Raw genomic sequence first — 25314 nt, forward strand, 5'->3', positions numbered from 1 at the left:
ATCAGGAGATTCTGGATTCCTGGGATCAAATCAACGTGAGAGCCAGGCCACTGAATAGGAAGCAAGTTCACTGTGTGAGCGCACAAAATGCAGTATGTATTTTGCTCTATTTTTATTATATTAGCCCTTTGAACTTGTAAGGCACGCTTTACTGGTGACTTATGTATATAAAACTTGTTTTTTCGTACATGACAAAGGTACATTTCACCATCATGTTTCACTGCAGTACATTTAACCTGCAGCCCAGCTAGTGCACATGGGTGCTCCTGTTTTGTCATATATGTCGGTGGTATAAATGCACACTGCAGGCCTCATATGACACATCATAGGTACTTTTTCTGCACCATATTCCATGGTTTTATAGGACAATTAAATTGACCAATGGGATGAAACCAATTTTCCCACTATTTTTGTAGGGCTAGAGCGCACACACTGTGGCATTGATAAGCAATGTCACAGGCTGAATAGTCTTAATTCCAGCAAAAATAGGGTCCAGAAAAAGGCAAAAAATCTGAGGCAATCATGCAGAAAAGTTTATTTTCTATAACTTATTGTTAAATTTTGTGTTTTGTTATATAATGTATTGACTTATAGAGTGCAACGATCACTCGCTTATATTTTTGGTTGTGTCATATCTGCTGATTGAGTCTAAACGCTACACTGTTTTTGTGTTGCATACTTATAAGCTTGTTGTCATCACGGCAGAAGATTCTCTATAAGCCTTATTTTATGTTTTTAGTTGTGTTATAATGTGAATTATTTTTGAATTTTAGCACTGTTACTTTGTAAATGTTCATGGCATCCCTGCTAAAAATGAGAATCTTAAAACCGAAATGAGCGTTTATTTGAAAGCCACTAGCACCATTTGAAGTTATTGTGGAGATGATTGATCTTTGTTCAACAAGAGACATGCTGTCAAGCTTGTACTACTACCTTGGCTCCCTGGCTTGTAGTTTATATTGGTTGGAGCCCACTTTAAAGCAGGGCCGTTCCTAGATACTAGGCTGCAGGGGAGATCTTCAGAGCTGGGTTAATTCTCATTCCATATTCCTCTTGTTTCTTATTCTTTTATGTCAGTGCTGGGAGATAAGATTTTTACGTCCTATATCCCAACCTCTCACCCAGACTAAAGTAATGCTCTGTTGGATAAAGAACCTCAGTGCTCCTCTGCCTTTTAATTCCAACATTTACATCTGTCAGTGAAGGTACCAGTTACAGATGTGTGATGGTGGATTTTGAAAAGTGGATGAATGTCTATTATACTTTGGATATGACTCCTGTGAAACATGCTGCTGAACAAGCACTGTGTGTCAGTACTCTACAATAAGAAGAGACCAACACCCTCTGTGTCATAAGTAGGGACCAACATCCTCTTGACCTGGTTAACCGTGCTTTCTGGCCCTTTGCCAGATGTCTTAGCTGCACAGTCAGCCCACAGACAATAGGTTTGAAGCTCTGTATACATAAATTAACTATTGTTGTCCATTTGTTCCACTGTTTTTGACTTGTGTTTTATCTGGTTTGGTGTTTGCAGATCCTCCCGAGTGGGTACCTGATGAAGCTTGCGGTGATTGCACAGCATGCAAGGCTCCATTTACAGTGATAAGAAGAAAACACCACTGCAGGAGTTGTGGCAAGGTAACCACCTCGCCCATGAACAACATATTTTTTATATCATTAAAAGATTTTAGATGATGTATCCGTTATATCACCATCCTCACTTATGTGGCTGCATTATACCTGGGTCTCTTACTTCACTCTCTTGTAGTGGTGGCTAGTACATAGTGGCTCATAAGTTCTCAAACAGCATCCAGAATCTGATGCCAAGCAAATGCACACCCACGGCATCTTGGTCTCCTAAAAGTGGAAAATTTTTATGGATAGGTATCCTTCTGTACCACTCTGGATATGAACGCAGATTTGTAGCTAATATTTAGAAAGACTCATCCTGATAAAGACATCTGTCCCTGCTTCTGGCACCAAGACCGATGCCGGTCCCGGGCTCTCCGACGCCAATGCCAGCTCCATTGACACCGAAGAAGGAGGGTCTGGATTGTTCGCTCTGCCGCTGTGTCAATGCCAGTCCGACCTCGATCAAAGTTGTACCAATTCCATCTGAGGCGTCTCTTCCCCCATATGCTTTGCTACTCCCATAAGGGAAATCACACCCTTTACATTCCCTTTTTGGGACAAACCCAGACAATGACTATGACCCAGGTGATGTTTGCTCAACCCTACCAGGATGATAATTGGTACAAGGACCTACATGAGGCTAGTGGTATTGATACCTCCCCTGAAACTGGTCTCCTCTCACCCCATGGACTTGCCACAGAGGAATCTGCTTCCTACGCCATGGTGATACATAGGACGGCTGAAGTCCTTGACCTCCAATTCCCCACTATGGAGGTTAAGGCCAATGTCTTGGCGAAAGTCCTCCAATTGAGGCAAACATGCCCCTTCTTCCATTTAGCGAAGCACTTACGCATAGCTTATTGGGGGTGTAGGCCAAACCTTGCTCTGACCCCCCAGTTAGTAGAGATATTTCCGGGCGTCATTGTCTTGGTCCAAACGACTCTGCTTTTCTTTCACAGCACCCTTCGCCCAACCTTATGGTGAAGCAAACTACCACGAGTCGCTCAAATCAGTTTCCTACCACTCACTTTGACATGGGTAAACAGGTACAAACTTTGTCAAACTTGTTCTCATCTGACCTCTGGCCATCAGATCTGTTAACGCCGGCTGCTTGTTGGGCCGTTACTCCCATGCCCTCTGAGATTTGGTAGCACAAGCCCTCCCTGGTGTACCCGAAGACCTTCACCCTGTTCTCGCTCAAGCGATTGAAGACAACCTGGATGCAGCCAGGTTCACAATAAGTTGTGGCTTGGACCACCGATTCCATGGGACGGGCCACTATTGTCTTTCGCCGCCATGTGTGACTGCAGTTGACTGGATTCTCAGGCAATGTTCAGTCCTCTCTGATGGACACTCCCTTTGATGGGACCCGCCTTTTTGGGGACAAAACTGATACCGCATTAGAGAATTTCAAGGAGCGCGGTGCTCCTGCCTGCTATTTGGGCCTTTCCACGCCACCTTGCCACCCACAACAGTTCCACCGTACTTTTCGTGGCTTTGGCCGCGGTGCCACCTCCCTACAGGCTGTTCAGGCTGCACAGGGAACTCAGCAGTTTTGCGGTTGAGGCTGTGGCTGTGGCCAAGGTCCACAAGCCTCTCAGTCTGCCACGCCCCCCAACTGTTCCCCGTCAAACCTCTTTATCGTGCCCTTACAGTAGCACAGCAATCCAATAGGATTTACAGATTCTACCAGGGCTGGCAGGCTATAACTTCAGACTGGTGGGTTCTATATATATATATATATATATATTCTATATCTTGTTTAGAGCGGCTATGCCTTACTATTCCTTTCTTCCCCACCACACCTTCCACCGTCTCGTTTCAGGGATAGGAGCGCGACAGCAGGGCTCCACAGCCAGCAGCACTGTCTCGATGTATGATGTACACTTTACTGCATATCTAAAGGCCATACAATAATCTGCATTGTGTGGTGTTCAAGGAAATCATGCATGACTTACAGACAATGTCCTTTTTAGGTCGAGCCTAAAGCCAGCACGCCTGCGCTGCTCCCCAAGACTTGTTGTGGTGGAGTAGCGAATAGAAGCCCGGCACACACTCCACCCATTTTTGCCATTGGCTACTGTCATTGTCTGTCCTAAATGCTGGCTTCCGAATCGTAAATAGACTTGTTAGTCCCTCCTTAGTATCGCCTCCTCTTCACTTGCCACCTCCCATGGCGACTGGCCCCTTTACTTCGGTTGTTACACGGTACGTGTTATTTAGACTTTGAGCCCTATTTTCTTTCACTTACTGCAGGCACGATGTGCTTTGGTGGCTTCTTTACCCCCCTCCCGTTTTTGTGCCTTGTTTACGCCCCTGCCCTCCCTACCGTTGTCTGTGCCTTCTCTATCCCCGTACCCCCGCCCACCCGATGTCCGTGTCTTCTCCCTCCCCGTTAAACCCCCCCCCCCCCGCCCCTCCCTCCCAGTCTGTGATGCCTACCATTTGCAAGGCAATAGGTCTTGCATTTACGCAAGTTTGAGCTATTGGCATTGTAAATGACAATTTCTTTTATTCACCTTTTGTTTTTTAAAACAAATAAAACGCATTGACATGTACAATGCCAATAGCTTAAATGCTAGACCTATTGCATTGCAAATGCTTGTTATTTTCAATGTGTTCTCTGGGTCTGTGATTTGAGCGGCAGCAGCTGCTCCTGCGGCGTGGGCTGCTGCTGTTCCACTCCTGGTAGTGCTGTCCAGAGATCTCGGTTAGCCAGCTCCCTCCCTCCTTGTGCCTCAGTGCTCAGTCCCCGCATGATAAGGCTATCGCGGCGGTTTCTGTACAGATCTCATTGGCCTTTTCAAAGGAAGCCTGCCAGGCACTCGTTCACGTTTGACACGGCAAAGGCCCCGAGGCTGCTTAAACAAAACCTCCTTTAAATCCACCCATGTTCATTTGTAACGTGACTTTTGTGCTTCTGTTTACTTGTCAATCTGCAGCCCTAACACGTTTAAAGTGTTTAATGCCCACATTTGCTGCCTGAAGTGTGTACTGATAAAGGGAACAAAAAGCCTGCTCTCATGATTTTGTTTGTAGCAGCCAGGGCATTAATATACATGTCATGCCAGTAGAAAACCGGCCTGCTGGCACCTTAATTACATTCCTGGAATCCTGGCGCACAGCCCTAGACAATACTTCCCAGTTGCTGCTTGAGTCAGATGTTTCCACTGGTGCCAACTGCTTAGTAGTTGCATCGGTACCCTTGCCCCGCAACCCTTCACCCAAATAATACACAGACAAGTATGTTTGGGAATAAAAAGTTGCAGGTTTATTTGTGATACAAATAACAAAGCGGGTTAACTGATAGGCGACCCCTCCACCCCGCAACCCCTTGTTGCAGGGTGCCTGAATTCGAGCCAAAGAAGCAGACACTAGTGGCCCCTGGCCACGTGTCGACCGGGGAGGCAAGCCTCCCCCCGGTGGACCTACCGTCCACCTGCCCCGCCCACCTCTGAACAAGGGAGAGTCAACTCACACCCTGCCCAGCTAGGAGGGGCGTTATTAGCAAACCCCCGGTTGCTCAGGTTACAACCGCCCTAAGGACTAACGGGGTGCCGTTGAGCCAAGTCCCCAAGAAGGGCCCCTTAGCTATGTATGACTCAGTTTGGTGCCTCTCGCACTGCGGCGTCAGGTCCTGTTCCTGCGCCTGTCCTGTATGGGGGCCGCCATGTAACTCCTCCTGCAACCTGGAAGACAAGAACAACATTAATATTGCCCCCTCCCCACTTCCCCCCTTCCATCGGGTGAGCGGTAGGGAGGGGAGAGAACTTGCGGGCCTCGCGTCCGGCGTTGTGGGGGGGGGAAGTGGGGGAGCGGAGGGGGCTCAGGGGTAGCGGCTGGGCTGGCGAGGGCAGCCGGGCGTGACCAGAGGGGACAAGGGGCAGCAGCAAAGAGGGCGCCAAGGGGCGAGCGCGCCCCATATAGTCCGACCGGAAGGGGGTGTGGCCAGAATGTCTGTCCCCGCCCACCCACCCTCCCCAAGGCGGGCCCGCGGTTCCCTGCGCACTACTACGGGGTTTGCCCTCCTATGGGGTCCCCTGCAGGGACCGCGGGCCTCCCGCATTCCCAGTATTCAGAGGTACCCGTTAAATACCTCAGGCCGATGCTAACATTGTTAAATATATCACCACCGTTATCATTGAATGCCCAAGGAATGTATTTTCATACACAACACTAATTGAAGCATTTCCCTTTATGGCACCAGCTCACTGTGTTCATGTTTTATGCACGAGCTGATGCTTTTCTTTCATTACCACCCTGCCTCCTGGCCTTTCCAAAAGATGCATAAACTCCAGCAAAGAGTCCCTGTTAGCATTATGGGCGATTGCATTTTTCATTAGGAAAATCAGTTTGCTCAGCACCTCGCTCAGATAAAATGGGAGTCACTGCAGCAGCAGTGGCTGAGCGGGGTGAACCTTATTCTACCTCTTTTGGCTTTTGCACACTTCTACCCAAAATAAGAATGGTATCCATGTGTTTCATTTACAAACGCACTTTGCCTAATAAATGTAACAATAATAGTAGTGGATTTTAGAGTGTATACTTTAAAACACTGAACTGTACATACTAATTTAAATGCCTTTATCAAGTGTTTACAATTTCCATGCCCTCTGTTAATTATCCTGTGGTTCAAGTGATGTTCAAGTTTCTCCAGCATGGGCAGATGACACTTTTACAGAAAGACAGTCCGGGCAGGTTAGAATTGTAAAAGAAATCATAACAGTATTAGTCTTCAAGTTTATGACCTGCAAGCTGCATATCTCCGCAGTGGGTGCGTTAGCCGCCTGAGCTACTTTACAGATTTACTAAGGCACAAGCCTGCAGGTGGTGTATGGGTGTAATTTTAACTGATAATCACTAATTGTTTTGGTGTAATAGCGCCAAGCACTTTATTTTCTTTAGCACAGTGCTCATTATGTGTTGGCTCACCATAGCAACAGGAACACACTGCTACTGTCACCCTACTTACCAGTCCATTTGAAACCAAAGAAACTGAGGCACATGGATGCTTCACATTTTATTTCATTCTGCATTTCTTAAGAGGATTTGCTTTTTTGAGATGATGTGACTATGTAGTGTTTTTATGTAACAGTGCTTACTGTGAACTCAGTTGCATTTAGGTGTCTTGAGTAGCAATTGTGGGTATGATTTTTATTATGCGACCTAATTTGTTAGCTCTGGGGTTAAGGCAGAATGCAATGCCAGTTTCTCACAATACCTGTTAGTGGGTCCTAAAGGTGCCCTGACTACATGCACCTCCAAACTTTGGCCTCCCTAAGTATCACAGAGAACGATAGTGTGAGACTCAACAACACGACCTCCATACAATTGAATTAGGCGGTTTCTGTGATCTACCACATCAGGAAAAGGAATAACTAGCGTTTTCATTAGTGGGTTCTCTCCACTTCCAATTCAATAGTCAACAACACAGGATAGAGAACTCTCTTGGTCATTCATGGGTTGTCTCACTACCTTGCCACGTAGAAAGGGTGTTCATATTTATATAAAGGGACTCTAAACAAACATTGTGAGTGGTATTTGCTGCTAATTTTTGTTACTAAGCTTGCATGGCCAGTTTCCTGGCTCACATAGCCTTGGCTGCAGTGCACAGGGATCTTACACTGCCCAAACGGAAGAAATAAATTAGAGGGAACATTGGCTGTGATCCCAGTCTTTCAGCCACGGTCTTGGATTTCAGTGACGTCGACTCTGAGGCTGACCGAATTAATGGCCTCCTACATTTTCGTGGCAGAGCATGCCAGGTGACAAATGCAGGCTGTGCAGTGGGGTCTGAATTCTCAGTGGGCCAAATATCAAGTGGACCTCTCCAACCACGTTCAGATATCAGAGGAGACTGCGAAGGAACTGCACTGCTGGTTGCTGGACTGCGATTGGGCACGCCCGTTCGCTTCCCCACCCAGATCTCACAGTAGTGAACGATGCATCTCTTCTCGGCTGGCGCAGCCACCTGGGGAGAGCTGGAGATCAGAGGTCTCTGGTCTTTGACAGAGTCCTGGCTCTGTATCAACCTTCTGCAGCTGAGGGCCATCTGCTTGGTACTGAACGCCTTCCTTCTGTCCATCAGAGGGTGGCTGCTACGAGTGCTAATGTACAACACCACCGCCATGTGGTGCTGCAACAAACGGGGCCCAGTGGGGTCACGGCCCCATGTCAGGAGGCCTTGGGCCTCTGGAAGTGACTGGACCACAAAGAAATGTTCTTGGTGGTGAATCTCCTGACTGGATCTTTGAATGCCAGGGCGGACAAGTTCAGACATCAGTACCTAAGAGAACATGAGTCGCAGGTGCACTCGGAGGTGCTGAGAGTTTTTTTAGAAAATGGGAACAACTTTGGCTAAATATTTTCAGCACTGCCAAGAATGTGCAATGTCAGCACTTAAGCACTTTTGAGCTTTCAAGGCCTCTCGCACTCTGAGAAGTGTTACACCTTGCGTGGAAATCTGGATTCATGCATACCTTTCTGCCGATACCACTTCTGCCCCTAGTGTTAAAGAAGATCAGGAACAACTGGCCCCATATTATCCTAATGGCTCTGGATTGGGCACAGAGCTCTTCGGCTTGAGCATCTGCCTCTCTTGGAGGCCCTTCTGTTCCAGCCACAGGGCAGGGGTCTGCACCCCAGCCTTCACAATCTCCACCTTCATTCCTGGAGATTGAACAGCGACAGTTGAACACCTCGATCTTCCACCAGAAGTGGTTGGTGTCATTTGCCAGCCAGGGGTCCCTAGACGATAATTGTATATGCCTGTCGGTAGGGCACATTTATAGTTTGGTGTGATATATGCCAGATCCCCCACAGGCCAAATTATCTGACAATCTCTGGATTTTGTCTCTTGCCTGGCAAGGTTTTGCATTGTGCACTGTTAAAAGTGTTAACGGTAATTTTTCTGCCTTCTTATGATTTCCGGATCAGCCCTCCATGTTTATCACCAGTTGTGATGCGATTTTTTTAAAGGGCTCAATGCGTTTCCTCCTTCTCCTCTTGTGAGGCCCCAATGAGTCTTCAAGTGGTCCTTACTACATTCAGACCGCTTCACAGCTGCCCTGACGGCTCCGTATTATCAACGCTGTGTTCCTCATCTCCATCACCTCGGCATGGCGTGTCAGTGCGCTTCAGGCTCTTTGTGTTAATCCACAATATACCACCTTCTTACCAGACAAATTGGTTCTGTGGACTTGGGCATCGTTTCTGGCAAAAGTTGTGAAGCTGATCCACGTTGGTCAAACCATCTCCCTGCTGGCGTATGCTCTGTCTCAACCTCCTAAGGAGGAGGAGAAAGACCATTGTTTGGACCCCAAGAGCGCTCTGAACTTCTACATAGATCATACCAAAGAACACTATGTGGGCAATCAGCTATTGGTGAGGTTTCTGGAGCGAAAGATGTACAGGTTGTGCAGAAGAGAACATTCTCCTGCTGGATCGTGCTCTGCATTACAATCTGCTATGCATTAGCTGAAAAGCAGCTACTGGAAAGACTGCATGCTCCTTCTACCAGGCCCACAGCTGTTACCACAGTGTTAGCATGCAGAGTCCTTATTTGGACATATATCAGGCAGCTAGTTGGGCACGCTTCCATACGTTCACAAAGCACTATTGTCTGGAATGCCAGGCTCACCGAGAGCAGCATTTTACCTACTCGGTCCTGCAGGACTTTCTAATTAGAGTGCATTCACAGGCACACTTACAAATAGCTACTGCTTTGGTATCTATTCAAAAGGTGAGGAAGCTGCAGCTAGAAGTCTCTATCAGAAGAACAAGTCAATTACCTTCGGTAAAGCTCTTTCTGGCAGAGACTCTTACCTAAACGCAGATTCCTCCTTGGTTTGTTAATAGACTGAATCCATTAATAAGATCCCAAGACTAGGAATCTGCACACTGATCATCACCAACTCCTCTTGGGACTCCGGGGCACAGACAGCCTTGAAAGCAACTGATGTCAGCACACAGGAGCAGCACATATATGCGCCTCTCACAGCATTGCGAAAGCGGAACGGCGTCAGTGCATAGCCACATGATGCCACCTAATGGTGCGCCAAGGTACTACTGAAAAGTTTCCAGATCCAGTCTGACGCCTTGAGAATATTCAAAGGTGTTACGACTCTGCGGCTAGAAAGAATGTTACCGAAGGTAAGTAACTCGTTCTTCAACAATATGTAGTGGGTCATTAAAAAATTGATAGTACCAAAAATCTTTCATGGGTAGGAAACCAAAATAATTTGAAAATGCTTTTAAGGGATTTATTATGTAAAAAAAAATGGTGCCAGTACTAATATACAATTGGTGTAATAGGTTGATGGGACTCTTCGGTAACTGGCTGCTGGGATGTGGCAAGTTCTTATAGGTGGTCAAAAAGATTAACATCTCTAGAGGAATTATTCCCAGATTTGCTTTGTTTTAGGTTTTCTATTTAGTCCAATTTTCCCTGGAACGCTTGGAAGTTAAGTAATCTAGCAGTGAACCACTGATGTATATTTGGCCTGGAGATTCTGAATTTTACAAACTGATCCGTGTAATATTTTTTTGAGTGAAAATTGTGTATCCAGCTGAAGGTTCTAGCGCCAATATTATGATTTTTTTTCACTCTGATGATTTTCATTTCTGTGCCATCTAACAGCAATCTCAAATTGTCGATGATTGAAACGAACAGTCTTAATCCAGCATTCTAGGGAACATGTAGTTTATTGTCCTCTGCAAACATCTGTAGTTCCAGTAACTACCCTCTTCGGTAGGCCTGTAGCTGTTGTAAGGGAAAAAACAGTAGCTCTTTTCAGTGTTTGCAGTACTGCTATCAAAGGAAGTAACACTTGAATTACCTGTGGCATTTGTAGTAGGGCAGACTTTTAATTGCGGATTGAGGGCACTATCAGAGAATGGTACCACTAGCATAATGATGTAGAGAGGGGTACATGGGGGTCAAGCAGAAAGCAGTGCAGTATCCAAGAAGTTTCCAGTAACCCAAGAAAGATGTAAGAATATCCTGCTGAGCTGACTGAATAAGCGCTTAATAGCCAGGTAAAAATGACAGTACATTTAAATAAGCAGTTTATTACAGCATGGCTCTCAGGTGGTAGAATTCTCTTTTGGTTGAAACTTGGATAATGACTTTTAACCAGTGGTGCTGTAACGATTTTTTAGAGTGGGAGTGCTAGCAAATAAGGTTACCTCACTAAAGGCATTCAGGGTATTTAGTCCTTCAATACACTAAAAGTGCTACCAGAAGAAATACAGTTGAAGGGCTCCTTTATTGTCTTTTCCCATCTAATCTCTTTCAAGTTTTATTGGGGTGCTGCAGCACCTAACACGCTCTTTGTTCCAGAGTCACTGTTATGTAGATTTGTAGAGCGCCCCCATCACCCGTTAGGGTTTCAGGCTCTTGAGCAGGTGTGTGGGCATGTGGTCCCCCACAGAATTATTTGAAGAGGCCATTTTTAAGCCTATTGTGGAACTCAAGAAATGAGAAGGAGGCCCTGATGTGTTGAGGGAGGTTGTTCCCTGTTTTGGGTGCGATGTACGAGAATGAGCAACCTCTTGCTCTGCTTTTGTGAATTTGAGGGGTGTGTAGGGAAGACATTGAGGCAGAGTGTAGGTGTCTGGCAGAGTGGTGAAAGTGTTTGCAGCTCTTCAGGTAATCGGGACAATGTTGTTTAAGGCTTTGTATCTGTGTGTGAACAGTTGGAATTGGCTGCGCTTGTGAATGAGGAGCCAGTGGGGCTCCTCGAGGTGTGGTGTGATGCGATATGGGTGCGGTATGTGAGTTCCAGAATGAGTCTTGCAGTAATGTTCTCTATTGTCTGAAGTCTTTGTAGGAGTTGCTTGGAGATTCCAGCATAAAGTGCGCTGCTGTAGTCGAGCCTGCTTGTGATGAGTGCTTGCGTGATGGTCCATCTGATGTTCTGTGGCAGCCACTTGAAGATCTTTCTTTGTATTCAGGAGGTGCTTTTTGCGTTTGCTTGTCACCTAGAATTATCCCTAGATTTCTTGTGTGCTCAGTGGGTGTTAGTCGTAGCTCCAATTGGCCACCACATTGAGTTCCATGGGAAGGTCTTGTTTCTGAAGACTAGTACTTCCATCTTGTCTGAATTGAGCTTCAAGCAGTTGACTATCATCTAGTCTGCTGTCATGGTCATGCAGTTGGTGAAGTTAGTTCTGGTGGTGGTTGCCTTGTCCGACAAGGATGAGTTGGGTGGTGTTAGCGTACGAGAAGATGCTGATTCCTTGGGATCGGATGATGTTGGCCATTTAGATGTTGAACAGGGTGGAACTGAGGGACAATCCCTGGGGGACTCCGCCGATCAGGTCCTTGGTTCTGAATCCAGATTGGGTGTTGTCTAGCTGGTGGTGAAGTTCGAGGTGAGTTGAGTGTTGCTTGTTGATGGCCTTCTCAAACACTTTGGCTGTGTAGAGGAGCAGGGAGATTAGATGGAAGTTGCACAGACGGTTCGGGTTGGCTGAGGATTTTTTGAGGAAGGCGTTGACGTAGGCTCGTTTCCAGTCATCCAGGAAGGTGGCAGACGTGATGGAGGTGTTGATGATGTGGGTGAGGGTGATACTGATTGGTGACATGCACAGGTTGTAGATGTGGTGGTGGCTTGGACCGTAGAGGTGCCTGTGTTTATGGTCTGTATGATTGTCACTGTTTAGTCTCTAGTAAGGGGTGTCCATTTGGTCAGGTGGTTGACTTATTTGGTGATGGGTAGGTTGGCTATGAGTTGCTGTAGGTGTTTGCAATTTTGCTGTGGAAGAAGTTTGATAGGGCATTGCTGAGCTCTTGTTCATAGAGGCTTCTTGACGGATTCTGAAGGTGTGTCGAAGTCCTTGACAACTGAGAAGATCTTGCAGCTGATGGAGCTTCCTTTGATACATTCAGCTAGTACTCTTATTTTGGTGCCCCTTTGTTGCTGGTGGTGGCGTCTGAGTGTAGCTTTGTAGGTGGTTCTATCAATGGTTTTGTGGCTGGCTGTCCATTTCCTTTCTAGCTGTTTACAGAGTTGTTTGTTTCCCGAAGGTCCTCTGGGTATCAACTGGCCTGCTTGTTGGATCTTCTTTGCTTGTAGCGACTGAAAAAAGCAAGGTTATTGTTAATATGTTTTTTTATATTTTAGTGAGTGTTGTTATTTGAACACATGGAACTCTCGGGAGAAATTAGGCATGCTGTAGCGCCTCTGTGTACACCCTTAAAAGAGGTTTACCGGTGCAAGCATCAAGTGCAGAGCCATATTACAGGTTTGGGAGGAACTATAGAGCAAAAAGCAGAGCACAGGCCAAGACCAATCACTGGAAATACCAAGACGAAAGAGAGTGATATTGTCCCAAACCCTTCAAGAACGACATTGCACAGCTCCTAGAGTTTCCACGAGGAAGTACATTAGAGGATAACATTAGTAAAGTAAGATGATTTAAGCTACAATGTTGGACTGTTAACAAGGTCAACACCAGAAGTGCCAACTTAAAGGAAAAGGGGTCCTCACAAAAGCCTGAACTGGTAGGCCCTCTTGGCCACGAGGTCCACAAGCACATCCAAAAGAAAAAGGTTTAGGAGGTACAAATACCCCCACAAGAGATGGAGGGAAGGGCGAGCACCACCGTAAAGGGACAGCATCAAAATAGCCTGTGATCACAGGACAGTTACACCACATGAAGAGGAAGCAGACCCAAACATCTGGAGTTGAAGGGACAAGAGGACAGTTCAAAATCGATTGAGGTGATAAATTCCCAGTGAGGCCGCAGATGGTGCCTCCTAATTGTTTATTGCCAGGATTGTGACAATGATTCACTCATCGTAACTGATTGAGATCACAAAGTAGGTTGCCGGATAAATTGTGGTGAAAATGCAATGGTCTCGGCTGAAAACATCAAATAATATGCAACACCGGGAGAAAGGGTCGCCTGCACTTTTGTCTAAACAAGACGATTATATTGCAGGACATCTTGTGCGGCACTCTCTACAAAGCCGAATCTTTGAAACCCATCATGGACAACCTAAATAATCATCTAAGATTGAAGGTCGCACAGCCATACTTAGGAAAATGTGGCTAAGTAATCACATGATCACAGTGGCGGCTGGTGACATTTGAAAGTGGAGGGCCGTAAAAATTGTGTTTGAGTGCACCGCGGCGAGCAAGCGGAGCGAGCGAGCCCAAACAACCTAAGGGGGGTCCGAGAAATTTTTTAAAGAAGAGTCGGAATATGGTGCATTTTCAAACAAATTTGAAAAAGCAAGAAGGTTAATAAGAAGGTTAATAAACATCATAGGTACCATCCTCAACTGCTCACCTTTTTTCCATGCCTGAACTTTCAGCACCCGCATTTGCCAGGTTCGATCCCACCCCACCCCCAGCTGCCGTGCCTGGCCAATCCTCTCTGGGTAAAAGTCCACACATGCTTCATAGCTACAGAGGCAGGCGCGAACAGCAAACTTTAACAATTTACTTCGCTCTCACACAAACTCCTCACGTTTTGTACCCACGCAACAAATTCTGCAGCTTGGTTTCCAGTTGTATGCCAAATAAACTCCCCGAATAAGACTTAATGCGCGAGAAGCCCTGTAGCAAAGCAGCACATGTCCTCCCCACACCCACTAGGCACATGTCCTCCCCCCCACACCCACTAAATACACACAGAGGCCTGCCATCAGCAGGTCCTAAACTGTGTAAACACTTAGAAGTCCGATGTGCGGCACTGCATATCACAGCATTATTAGTGTCTCTAGACTGCACCTATTGTATGTTGTTTTCTCTGGTTTTCCCCAGCGCCCCCAGTTTTCCCCAGCGCCCCCAGTTTTACCCAGCTCCCCCGGTTCTGAATACTTCTCCTTCCACATACCCTCAACAACACACCCACAATGCACTCAACTCTCATACACTACCCCTCCGCACACACAGCTCAAATATTCAAGTCATGACACAAACACGGAATGCTTTTTCTCCGGGTACTCTCATGTTGGCTTTCCGTTAAATCTCACAACTCATTGGAGGTGGGTGCAGCTAGGGACTCGAGTAAGCGGTCTGCCATCACTCGTAATGTCATATATAGAACACACTGTGTCTGCCATGATCATGACAGCCACAGACTCACTGCACACATCCTTTCTCATAACTCACACAGACCCAAAGCCCAGAAGGTTTTTGACATCTCTCACACCGAGCCTTCCATCATTCACACCTATGCAAAGCACATACCATATGTGTCATTACTCACAGAAACCTAAACTACTCCTGGTCTCTGCCATAATTCACAGACCAAAAGCGCATTCCTCCTGGTAAGAACAGCTTGTTAAACTTTTGCAGTAGGATTGCTTTCAGATCTTTCTTTACTAATAAATATCGTGTGCTTTGGAGATTCCGCATTATTTTCATATTTGTATTTGTGGCTGGTGTGCTTTTTAGAATTATTAGTCATACTGCACATTTCATTAAGGCATTTCCTAATGAGGGTAAGACCGAGGAAGAGACACATGATGCTGAATGCAGCTGTAATAATAAATGACTGTTAAGTAATGTGTACAACACTGATTTCAACTTCAAGGACATGTTTCCTGTCTCCCCATAAATGTATGTATTACAGCTTTGTCTGGGTACACATACAAGCTCCAATAACGCAAAGCCATAGGCATAAAAATGCGACAAAATGAGCTTTGGCAAAAACGTCCCAAATCCTTTGTAATCAATTATGGGAAGATATCATCGCCTGAAGCAAACGGTCCAAAATGCGCCAGTTACAAAGTCTTTTCAACATCCAAATGAGACTATTACATCCAAAGAAAAAAATACACATTTGTCAGGCAACACCCACTAACAAAACCAAAAACGCACACACCCAAATGAAGCAAATTAACGAAAAAAAACTAACACTTGGACATAACCATCCTCAGGCTCCGACGCATCTCAAAAAACAGCATCACAGTGTAAACATAGTTGAAAAACAGCAAAAGTACGGACAGGCATGTTGTTGATGCTTATCAAAACTCATAACTAATATCTGTGCACAAAGACATGCTGGCGCCATACGTGCAGTCGTGCAGAACAACAACAGAAGCAATATGGGCACTGGGGCTCGCGGGTGGGGTCGTAGCTTACGGGGGGGGGGCCCGGGGAAGATTAAAATACTATAATAAAAGAAATAAACTTACCGGTCCGCACCGCCTCTGCACGACTGTTGAAGAGCGCGGGACCCAGGAGCAAACAGGGGCAGCCTCAACGTCACATCAGTGCCACTGCCAAAACCTTTACGCTGACACTGCTCTAGCAGTGCCGCGATGATTGGTTGAGGGCAGGGATATTCCCTGCCCATTAGAAGACCGGGGGGCTACAGTATCAAACCCTCGGTCTCCTATGTGCAGCTTAGAGTGCGCATGTTCGGGCTGACCATAAAAATGATCAGCCCAAAAATGAACATGCGCACATTGCTGGGACGGCAACTGCGCTGCCTGCTGCTGGCCTGTCACTCAACTCCCTGCCTGAGTGAGTGCTGCCGCAGCCCCGCCCCCACCCCAGCGGCAGCGTCCCTCATTCTACTTCTCCGGCGCAGAGATGTTAATTCCAATTAGGACTGGAGTCCTGAGTGGAATTATCGTCGGAGAAGTAGAATGAAGCATTTTCGGCCGTGGCATTAGAGGGGCAACGCCCCCAATGCACGCACCGCCACTGCATGATCATCAACCATGCAAGGAGGGGACCATGGTACTAAAAATTGGAACTCTGAATGACACATCATGATGTATAAGAAACACTGGAAAATGAGCAAAGAAAATCTATTTATTGTGTATATGTTATTTTAGCACAGTCTGGTTGCTGAGCGTAGTTGAGCACTGACCATAGCAAGCAGAATATAGAAACCCGGCCCTGTTAGCGGTCTCATAATTATACCATGGATAGGGGTTCTGAAGTTCATTCAGTCCGGACAATTCAATTTCAAAGGCCCGCAAGGATTGCAAATTGTTTTCCATGATTACAGGAGTTTCACTTACCCTATTCTGTGAACAGATTTCAGGGATTCGTCCCTTTAAAGGCATGGGCAGGCAATGTCATAAAGAGGCATCAAAATGATTTAAGGAGGGGTACAGGAAGAAAAACCGATAAATTAAATGAATAACAACTGTGCTCCCCAGCTTAAAAAGAATATATAAAAGGCCGGGCATTATAGTTATAAAGATAAACAGGGAAAAAAAACGGGTAATGGAATAGACAGTTACAACTGATTCCCCCAAAAAATAAAAAATAATAAAGGGGGGCATATAGCACGCGCATTTAAACAAAAAAAAAAAGATAAGTTAAAAAAACACAGGGTGAAGAATATTAAAGGTAATTTATAAAAATATTTTTTTTTAAAAAGGGAAGACTTCCGCCTCTTTCTCCCCTCATTCTTTTCTATGATCTAGGATCTAGAATTGATCTTGTCTTACCCTTTGTTCACTCTTTCAGATGTCAATCAGGATTATTTTTTTTTTTTAAAAGGGAAAAGGGGAAGAAAAAAATATAATTTCGACTAAAACAACCACCACATGATACTGATCAGACTGACCGAATGATGAGATAAATGGGGCCCCAGGCAGGAGTTCGTCGGGTCGACAACCTGGCCAGTCATCCGGCCAGAGTAAGTAGGGGGGGGTTTCCAGGAGAGGTTGGGGGTGGGGGGCGGGGGGTAGTACAAAAAAGTCCTCGTAAGCAAAACCTTAAAATTCGAAAACTCACCGATTCCAGGGTACATTGTTTAAGAGTGGTCGCTATCCAAAACAATAAACCGATAAATATTGGAAGGTCAATTGGAGGAAAAATAAAAAAGAAAGAGTAAATGGGGAGTGCAGGGCAATGGAATAGTAGAGAAAAATGAGAGACATTAAATTTCTCTCCTGGAACGTAAACGGCCTGCGCGTACGAGGGAGAAGAAATAAAATGATGCAGTACCTCAGAGATTCACCCGCGCAGATCATAACGATCCAGGAGACACACTTAAATAAGCAAGAGATCACAGACACTTTTAAGAAATTGAAATGGGTTGATAAATTCGTTAGCACAGATCATAACGCTAGCATTCGTGGATTAGTCATTATATTCAAAAAAAGGCGTTATGGCCCAGATCGAAGATTGGAAGACAGATCCAAATGGTAGATGGTTGATAGCTAACGTTCAGCTAGACCTAAGGAGATTTACCCTAGTGGGTTACTACGGCCCTAACCAGGATGACCCCTCTTATCTAAATACAATACAAAATCACTTGATCAATATTACCAATCCAATAATTTGGATGGGAGACTTCAATTTAGTATTAGATCCCAAACTGGATAAATCCCCTAGCTCTAGGGCAATAATCCACAACAAAGCAAGAGACGCACTTTTGTGCTGTATGTTCAATTTGGGACTGGAAGATCTTTGGAGACAGAGAGCCGGGAAAACATTGGGGGTCTCTTTCCATAATTACAGGTACAAGCATAAATCTCGAATAGACTATGCTCTATTTAGTTTCTCATTAAAAGACTTTATAAAGAACATAATATATTTACCACCGCACTTATCGGATCATTCTGCCATCCTCTTCTCGTTAACACTAGACTTAGAACCTACTTTTGCCTCATGGTCTTTTGACCGTACTCTATTATTAGAGGAAACGGAAAGAGAATGCCTTATTTCCGAAACCATCTCCTTTCTAGAGCAGAACTTAGACTCTGCTCCATTGGTCAGCGTGTGGGAAACATGGAAAGCGTACATAAGGGGCTGCATCACCAATCGGGCGTCCTACAGAAAAAAGAAATATAGAGAGGAACTACTATCAATAGAGCAAGATCTGGCAAGACTGGACTCAGTAGATCAAGCGCCCTTGGCTAACTCAGAAAAGAAAAGAGAGCTAAAAGATAAGCTAGAAACACTACTACAGGAGAGATTAAACAAACTATGGCAGGCCAGTAAACTTTCCCACTTTGAATATGGTGAATCAGCAGGGAAGCTGCTAGCCTGGAAAATAAAAGCAGACCAGGCTAGGAATCATATAAAAGAAGTGAGAGTAGCTGGAGAACTAAACAGTAGGAATACTGATCTCGAGATTGGAGAAGCTTTCAGCGCTTTCTTTCATAATATCTATACAGACGAAATAATTGTTAATACTGAGGAAAGAAATGAATAGCTGGGAAGGATGAACCTCCCTGGGTTAAATGAGCACCAGAGTGAGAATCTGGATAAAGAGATAACTGAGGAGGAAGTCGAAAGTGTTATTAAACAGTTAAAATTGGGGAAAGCCGCAGGACCGGATGGGATTCCGGGTGAATTATATCGTGTTCTTAATTCCACACTCACCCCGGTGTTAACGAAGCTATTTAATAACATACTATTAAGAGGGGAGACACCGCCTAGTTTCTGGGGAGAAGCAAACATCGCCTTAATCTTAATCAGGCAAGGACCCAATAGACTGCGGCTCATATCGTCCAATCTCGCTTCTCAACAATGACTATAAGATCTTTTCGTTAATTTTGGCTGCTCGTTTGGGAAGCGAGATTGGAACTATCATACATCAAGATCAAAAGGGATTTATAAGAGGCCGACAACTAGCCGATCTAACATATGATCTAGTCGGAGCTATAGATATTGCCTCAACCTTTGCTCTACCCCTTGCAATCATGACTCTCTATGCAACAAAAGCCTTCAACGGGGTAAATTGGTCTTATCTAAATGCTTAGGAGAATGTACTAATTCCCTTGGGACATATACTACACCAAGCTAGAATCTAGCTATAAAACATCCATTGATAGAATCACAAACTCATACAGTTCTAAACTTAAAGTACATATACATTTATTAGAGTGACAGAAATAAAATCAATTTACAGTTGTACATCATACTGTTAAAAATAGCAATGTGTATGTACATAAGCGGCGTTCATTTGTGTTCATAGCACCCCTTGTTGTAAGCAGAACGGATATTGCGAAAACACTGAGTGTGTTATTCCGCCAGCATAGATCCATGCACACATGTACATGACAGCCATTTTAGGTACCATGGTCTCCCTGTTCACGATCGCTCATCAGCGCACTTCCCTGACCCTGCAAGCATTCCCCCATGCACCCTGACTGCCCCCTCTCCCACATGCGCGAGTCACGAGCCCACCCCTCAAGCATGACTCTGTCCCTAAGAATCGCACCCCGCGCCTGACCAACACCTCCTGTCCCTCCGTGAATACCCCTCCTTTGATGACCTCTTCCTCCGAGCCTGAATGTTTGCACGGACCGCTGGTCATCCCTTAGCCCGAGGATACGGTTTATTGCCCACTACTTTATGCACTCGTCTCTCTTGGAAGAAGCTACTATTGATCATGGCCACCCCACCCCCTGAGACTCGATCAGGCACACACATTCCAATGGAATCAGCAGGACACTCAGCCGCATGATAGCCCCCTCCTATTTGCATGGAGAATAAGGGCCCTACTGTAGCCACGTGTTGGAATACCTCCATACTATACAATGTGTTGATTGTAATAAAGGATGCCTGTGTGCCATAAACCTGTGTATAAAAGACGAAGCCTCAGAGAAACTTGTTAGAGCACCTCCCGAAGACACCATGCGAGTGTCCCAAAGGACATGCTCTCCTCATGAGTAATAAACTCTGTTCTTGTTTTCCTACTTCCAGTGCCCGTCTCCTTATTTGGTAATTATTCAAGGTGAGAACGAAGAGTCGCCCTGCACCAGCAGCCTGGGCATCGGGTGCGATAGGGGCTGACTTTTTAACATACATGGCGTAAAAAAACAATTAAAATTTATAGATTAATAAGACAGTTAAACACTTTCTTGTGACCTGCACAAAAAGACGGACAGACAAGGTTTGTTGCAAAACATAAAAATTGTAAAATACAGGGTGTACATTCAAAACTGGAATTTCATCACTCCCTGATCTTGTAAACTGTAATTTGTAAATCATCAAGGGAGGAAGAGGTTTGAATTGTACTAGGATTTGAGCGTCGACGCGTTTCGGTGGTTGTAACGTATTGATGTTCCACCTTTGTCAAGACTAAAAATTCGATGTCTGTCTTGTTTCTCGGTCTTTACAATTGTCCTATAACAGATATACATATAATTAATTTTCAGTTTACATCGTTAAATGTATGCAAATAAATTGTTTAAGAAGTACATTCCTAGTAGAAGATACTGTATTTTCCCATCATTTCTACTATAAGAGCACATCACATGGTACATACATTTACTCCTCTGTAGCTTACTTACTACTCTATCTGCACAGCTTTGTCAAACGATTGTACTGCTAAGATATATAACGGTAAGAGCATAATTGCAATCATTGTGTTAACTTAATATTAAGATCACCAACTCGTTTAGTAAACATAAGTAGCCCAAGAATTTTTCGAAAGAATTTCCTTCAGAGTAAGAACAGCCCTGGTAGCCTTTTTGACAACCAATTTAGCAATATAGCAAATATGAATGTGGGGCGATATATAAGTTTAAAGGTATTGGAAATTACACTCATCTTTGGACCTTTCCTACCCGTTTGGGTAACATTTCAGAATGTATTCGGTTTCCACTTGAGTACCTACATAGGACTTAACAAGGGTGTCACAATCAAAGCACCCAGTTATAAATAAAGACACCAGTGCTGTCCTGTCATACCATCAGTGATAATAGGTTCTGTGTCCCTGTCTGCTAGACCTCTATGAAGCCAGCCTTGACCAGTGGCCAGTGGACAAACTAGGGGTTTTAGTGCAGATAGAGTAGTAAGTAAGCTACAGAGGAGTAAATGTATGTACCATGTGATGTGCTCTTATAGTAGAAATGATGAGAAAATACAGTATCTTCTACTAGGAATGTACTTCTTAAACAATTTATTTGCATACATTTAACGATGTAAACTGAAAATTAATTATATGTATATCTGTTATAGGACAATTGTAAAGACCGAGAAACAAGACAGACATCGAATTTTTAGTCTTGACAAAGGTGGAACATCAATACGTTACAACCACCGAAACGCGTCGACGCTCAAATCCTAGTACAATTCAAACCTCTTCCTCCCTTGATGATTTACAAATTACAGTTTACAAGATCAGGGAGTGATGAAATTCCAGTTTTGAATGTACACCCTGTATTTTACAATTTTTATGTTTTGCAACAAACCTTGTCTGTCCGTCTTTTTGTGCAGGTCACAAGAAAGTGTTTAACTGTCTTATTAATCTATAAATTTTAATTGTTTTTTACGCCATGTATGATGTACAACTGTAAATTGATTTTATTTCTGTCACTCTAATAAATGTATATGTACTTTAAGTTTAGAACTGTATGAGTTTGTGATTCTATCAATGGATGTTTTATAGCTAGATTCTAGCTTGGTGTAGTATATGTCCCAAGGGAATTAGTACATTCTCCTAGGTCTAATACCCTATTTCCCTTGCCTAATTCAAGGGGTTCCTCTCGTCTTTCTTTATACTTATCTAAATGCTGCCATGGATGGAAAAGTTTAAATTAGGCCCTAAATTCTGTAGAGCGGTAGGCTTATTATATAAAAATCCGAGGGCAAGTCTGTTAATTAACGGCACACGCACAAATCCCTTCGAAATTTCCCCCTTACTATTTAATATTTATCTGGAACCATTTGCTCACACTATAAGAGAGGATACTAATATTCCGCCCTTTTCATTCTCCGGGTGGGAAAAGAAAGTCGGGCTGTATGCCGATGACATTCTTATTTACACAACCGATCCGACGCAGGCATTCCCTATTGTCTTCAAAAGCGCAGAGGAATTTGGGAAACACTCAGGCTACGAAATAAACGCAGGGAAGACAGAGATAATGGCTTGGAACATCACAAATCTTCAGCTCCCTTTAAGAACCTCAATGCGTTAGCTGGGCATAAAAATCACAAAAGATCCCAACCTTCTGGCCCAGACTAACCTAGATCGTATCTCTCGCGAATCTAATTCATTAATGAAATCTTGGTCTTTTCTCCCTCTCACCATCTACGGGAGAATCAGCCTAGTAAAAATGTCCATTCTCCCCAAATACACATTCATTTTCAACACCATTCCTTTAATATTTGACACCAACCAATTACTAAAATGGCAACAAAATATCAATACATTTGTTTGGTGCTACAAGTCAACCAGGCTGGCATGGAAGAAGTTGAGAAGGAGAAGGTAAAAGGGAGCACTCGCCTTGCCAGACCTGGAGTATTACGCTTGGGCTTTCCACCTGACCCACTCCAGGATGTTATTAAAGTCCCCACTAGACAACTCAAACGGACATATGTTCAAAGCAATGCTACTGGGCTCTGATCTTCCTCTGGACGGATTCCTATTCAAATTTGGGCATCAGAGATTTAAAAAAAAAGTCAGGCTAAAGACACTACATTGTCCCATAAAAGAATGGTCTCAAATCAAATCCAAGGCGGGGATTACATACTTTTCCAACTACGCACCGATCTGGAACTTCCCAGGGCTCTCACCGCATTACACTCAGACGGTTAAAACAGTTCTACAAGAAGCAGGAATAACACGTTGGGGAGAGCTAGTGGTAGATGGCTCCTATATGGAATGGGAAATGTTCTCAGACAGGGTAACTTCACCCCTATCTTGGTTTGTTTATAGACCGCTTTCTAGTTGGTTGCGCTCTCAAACTAATAAAAAGATCAAATTTGGAGGATACAGCTCCCTAGAAAAGAATCTATTTGAAAAACCCTATGGAGGTAAGGAGGTTGCCTCTCACTAATGGAGCATCATGGAAGAAAGGGAGTGTGAGCTTAATCTTCCGATAAAATTATGGGGTGGAGAGGGAGAACCCCAGGCAGAAGTGAAATGGATAGAATCCTTTACACTCCTCTATAAGATCATAAAACCAGCTTGGTTGAGGCGCAACCAACTATTTACATTACATCGGGCGCATTATTCCCCTAAAAGACTGTCTAAGTTCCAACCAGGGAAGTGTTGCAGTAAATGTTTTTTTCCAGCTGCCTCAGACCTGCATATGTTCTGGGAATGCTCGAACATTACTACTTCTGGCAAGAAATCAAGATATCACTTGGGTCAATTCTTAAAATCTCTATCCCTTTTTCTTGGTCTTTAGTAATTTTTGGGCTAAGCGATAACATCAAGGGATTAGAAAGAGAATTCCTATATTATGCCATTCTACTAGCAAGAAGACAAATTTGCAAAAACGGGGTTAATATCAATCCACCGATCCATGCAGAGTGGTTGTCCTCACTTTATGTAACATCAAAAGTAGATTTGGCCAGAACGTGTAGTCCCCGTACTGTGAGATTTTGGAATTTCCTAATTGAGTGGAGACTGAACAACTAGGAGCCCGGGGTTTTTTGTTGTTGTTTTTTTTTGGGTTTTTTCCCCGGGTCCAATGATTAAGCCTGAGTCTCCATGTCCAACAGGAGGCACCCCAAGCCACAGTAGCATTGGACTATCAGCCTATAATGGGTTGGGTTTGGAGTCAGTTCGTGTGGGGTCATCTTTCCCTGCTGTGACACCAGGTCAGCCTTCCTGGAATACTTGATGGTATCTTAACGGTACAGAGGCGACTGTGTCCTGCGGTTGGAATGCCCCTGGATCGACTAAGTGGCTAATGAGGACAAAAAAAAGAGAATTTTTTTTTTTTAAAAACAACAAAAAAAAAGGCATCAAAAGTAATTGAGGAATAATGAGGATCCGTCTTCAAAGGACAAACCCAAATGAATCGGCGGGAAGTAATGGCAAACCACTGGGAAACACTACAAGAAGACAACTGTAGGATGAGAACTTCACATGAAGAAGCATCCCCTCAAAATAATAGGCGAAACATTGAGAAGATAAGAATTCCAAGGATAGTTTATTTAAGTGATTGATTAGTGCTGGTGGTTGGAGTTGGGGAGAATGCCCAGGGGGATGATGGCTCATCCTTTAGCTACAGTGGTATGAGAGGTTGTATCCAAAGGGAAGGGGACATCACAATATGAGGGTAAACCGCTGGTCCTGGAATGACCAGCCAAAATATATTCGGCAGTTGCTAATGGAAAGTAGGCTGAAGTAAACCAAACTAAACCCACTTGAACACAACAGACACACATGATGCCAAAGTACTTGGCTAAATAATGCACTGCTACCATTTATAAACGCTTTAGCTCTAGCACTGTGTCCTTTCAAGAGGCAAACCTGTCAAGAAAGGCCGTAAAATAATGGAAAGAAGGACTTACACATTACAGTACTGCCTATTAAAAATTAATGTAAACCTGTGTGACTTTTGTATTCATACTCTCAAAAAGTCGTAATGTAGAAGGAAAAGATGAAGATATGTTTTGGTCAAGGGTAGATCTTGTGGAAGCGGAAGTAACTTTGCTTCTCTAATATACTTACTCACCGCATGACAAGATCACTTTCTTAAATAATTTCTCAGAAGAATATGCTAAACAGAATGGTAATTGGTCATAGAGAGACGTCTCAGTCTAGTTGCGGGCAATGATTTGGACGTTTTTGGAGGGGTGAGTTCTGCTCCTGAAGTGTTCTTCCAACGCTGTAGCACTTGGAGCTGTTAGATGTAGGGAAAGACGTACATTCAGTAGACTAGATTACATAGGTCCTTTTCCAGAGTAGACTTCACTGAAAAGGGAAACAACGTGAAGGGAGCAAGGATTATATCGAAGCACAGAATATGAAAGCACACATTAATAGATAAAACAGTGAAGAGGAATCCCT

General features: G+C 44.3%; 1 protein-coding gene across 3 annotated transcripts in view; it reads left to right on the forward strand.

The window, feature by feature from the left end:
• Window positions 1-25314, forward strand: part of ZFYVE28 (zinc finger FYVE-type containing 28) — a 635647-nt gene that overhangs the window by 605385 nt on the left and 4948 nt on the right. For all 3 annotated transcript variants that reach the window (XM_078678591.1, XM_078678592.1, XM_078678593.1), the window contains one exon: window positions 1535-1638. In XM_078678591.1, the coding sequence (XP_078534717.1) occupies window positions 1535-1638 (104 nt within the window). The remainder of the gene's footprint in view (window positions 1-1534; window positions 1639-25314) is intronic.

This window comes from Lissotriton helveticus, chromosome 2_2 (genome assembly GCF_964261635.1).
Source record: "Lissotriton helveticus chromosome 2_2, aLisHel1.1, whole genome shotgun sequence".
Lineage (NCBI taxonomy): Eukaryota > Metazoa > Chordata > Amphibia > Caudata > Salamandridae > Lissotriton > Lissotriton helveticus.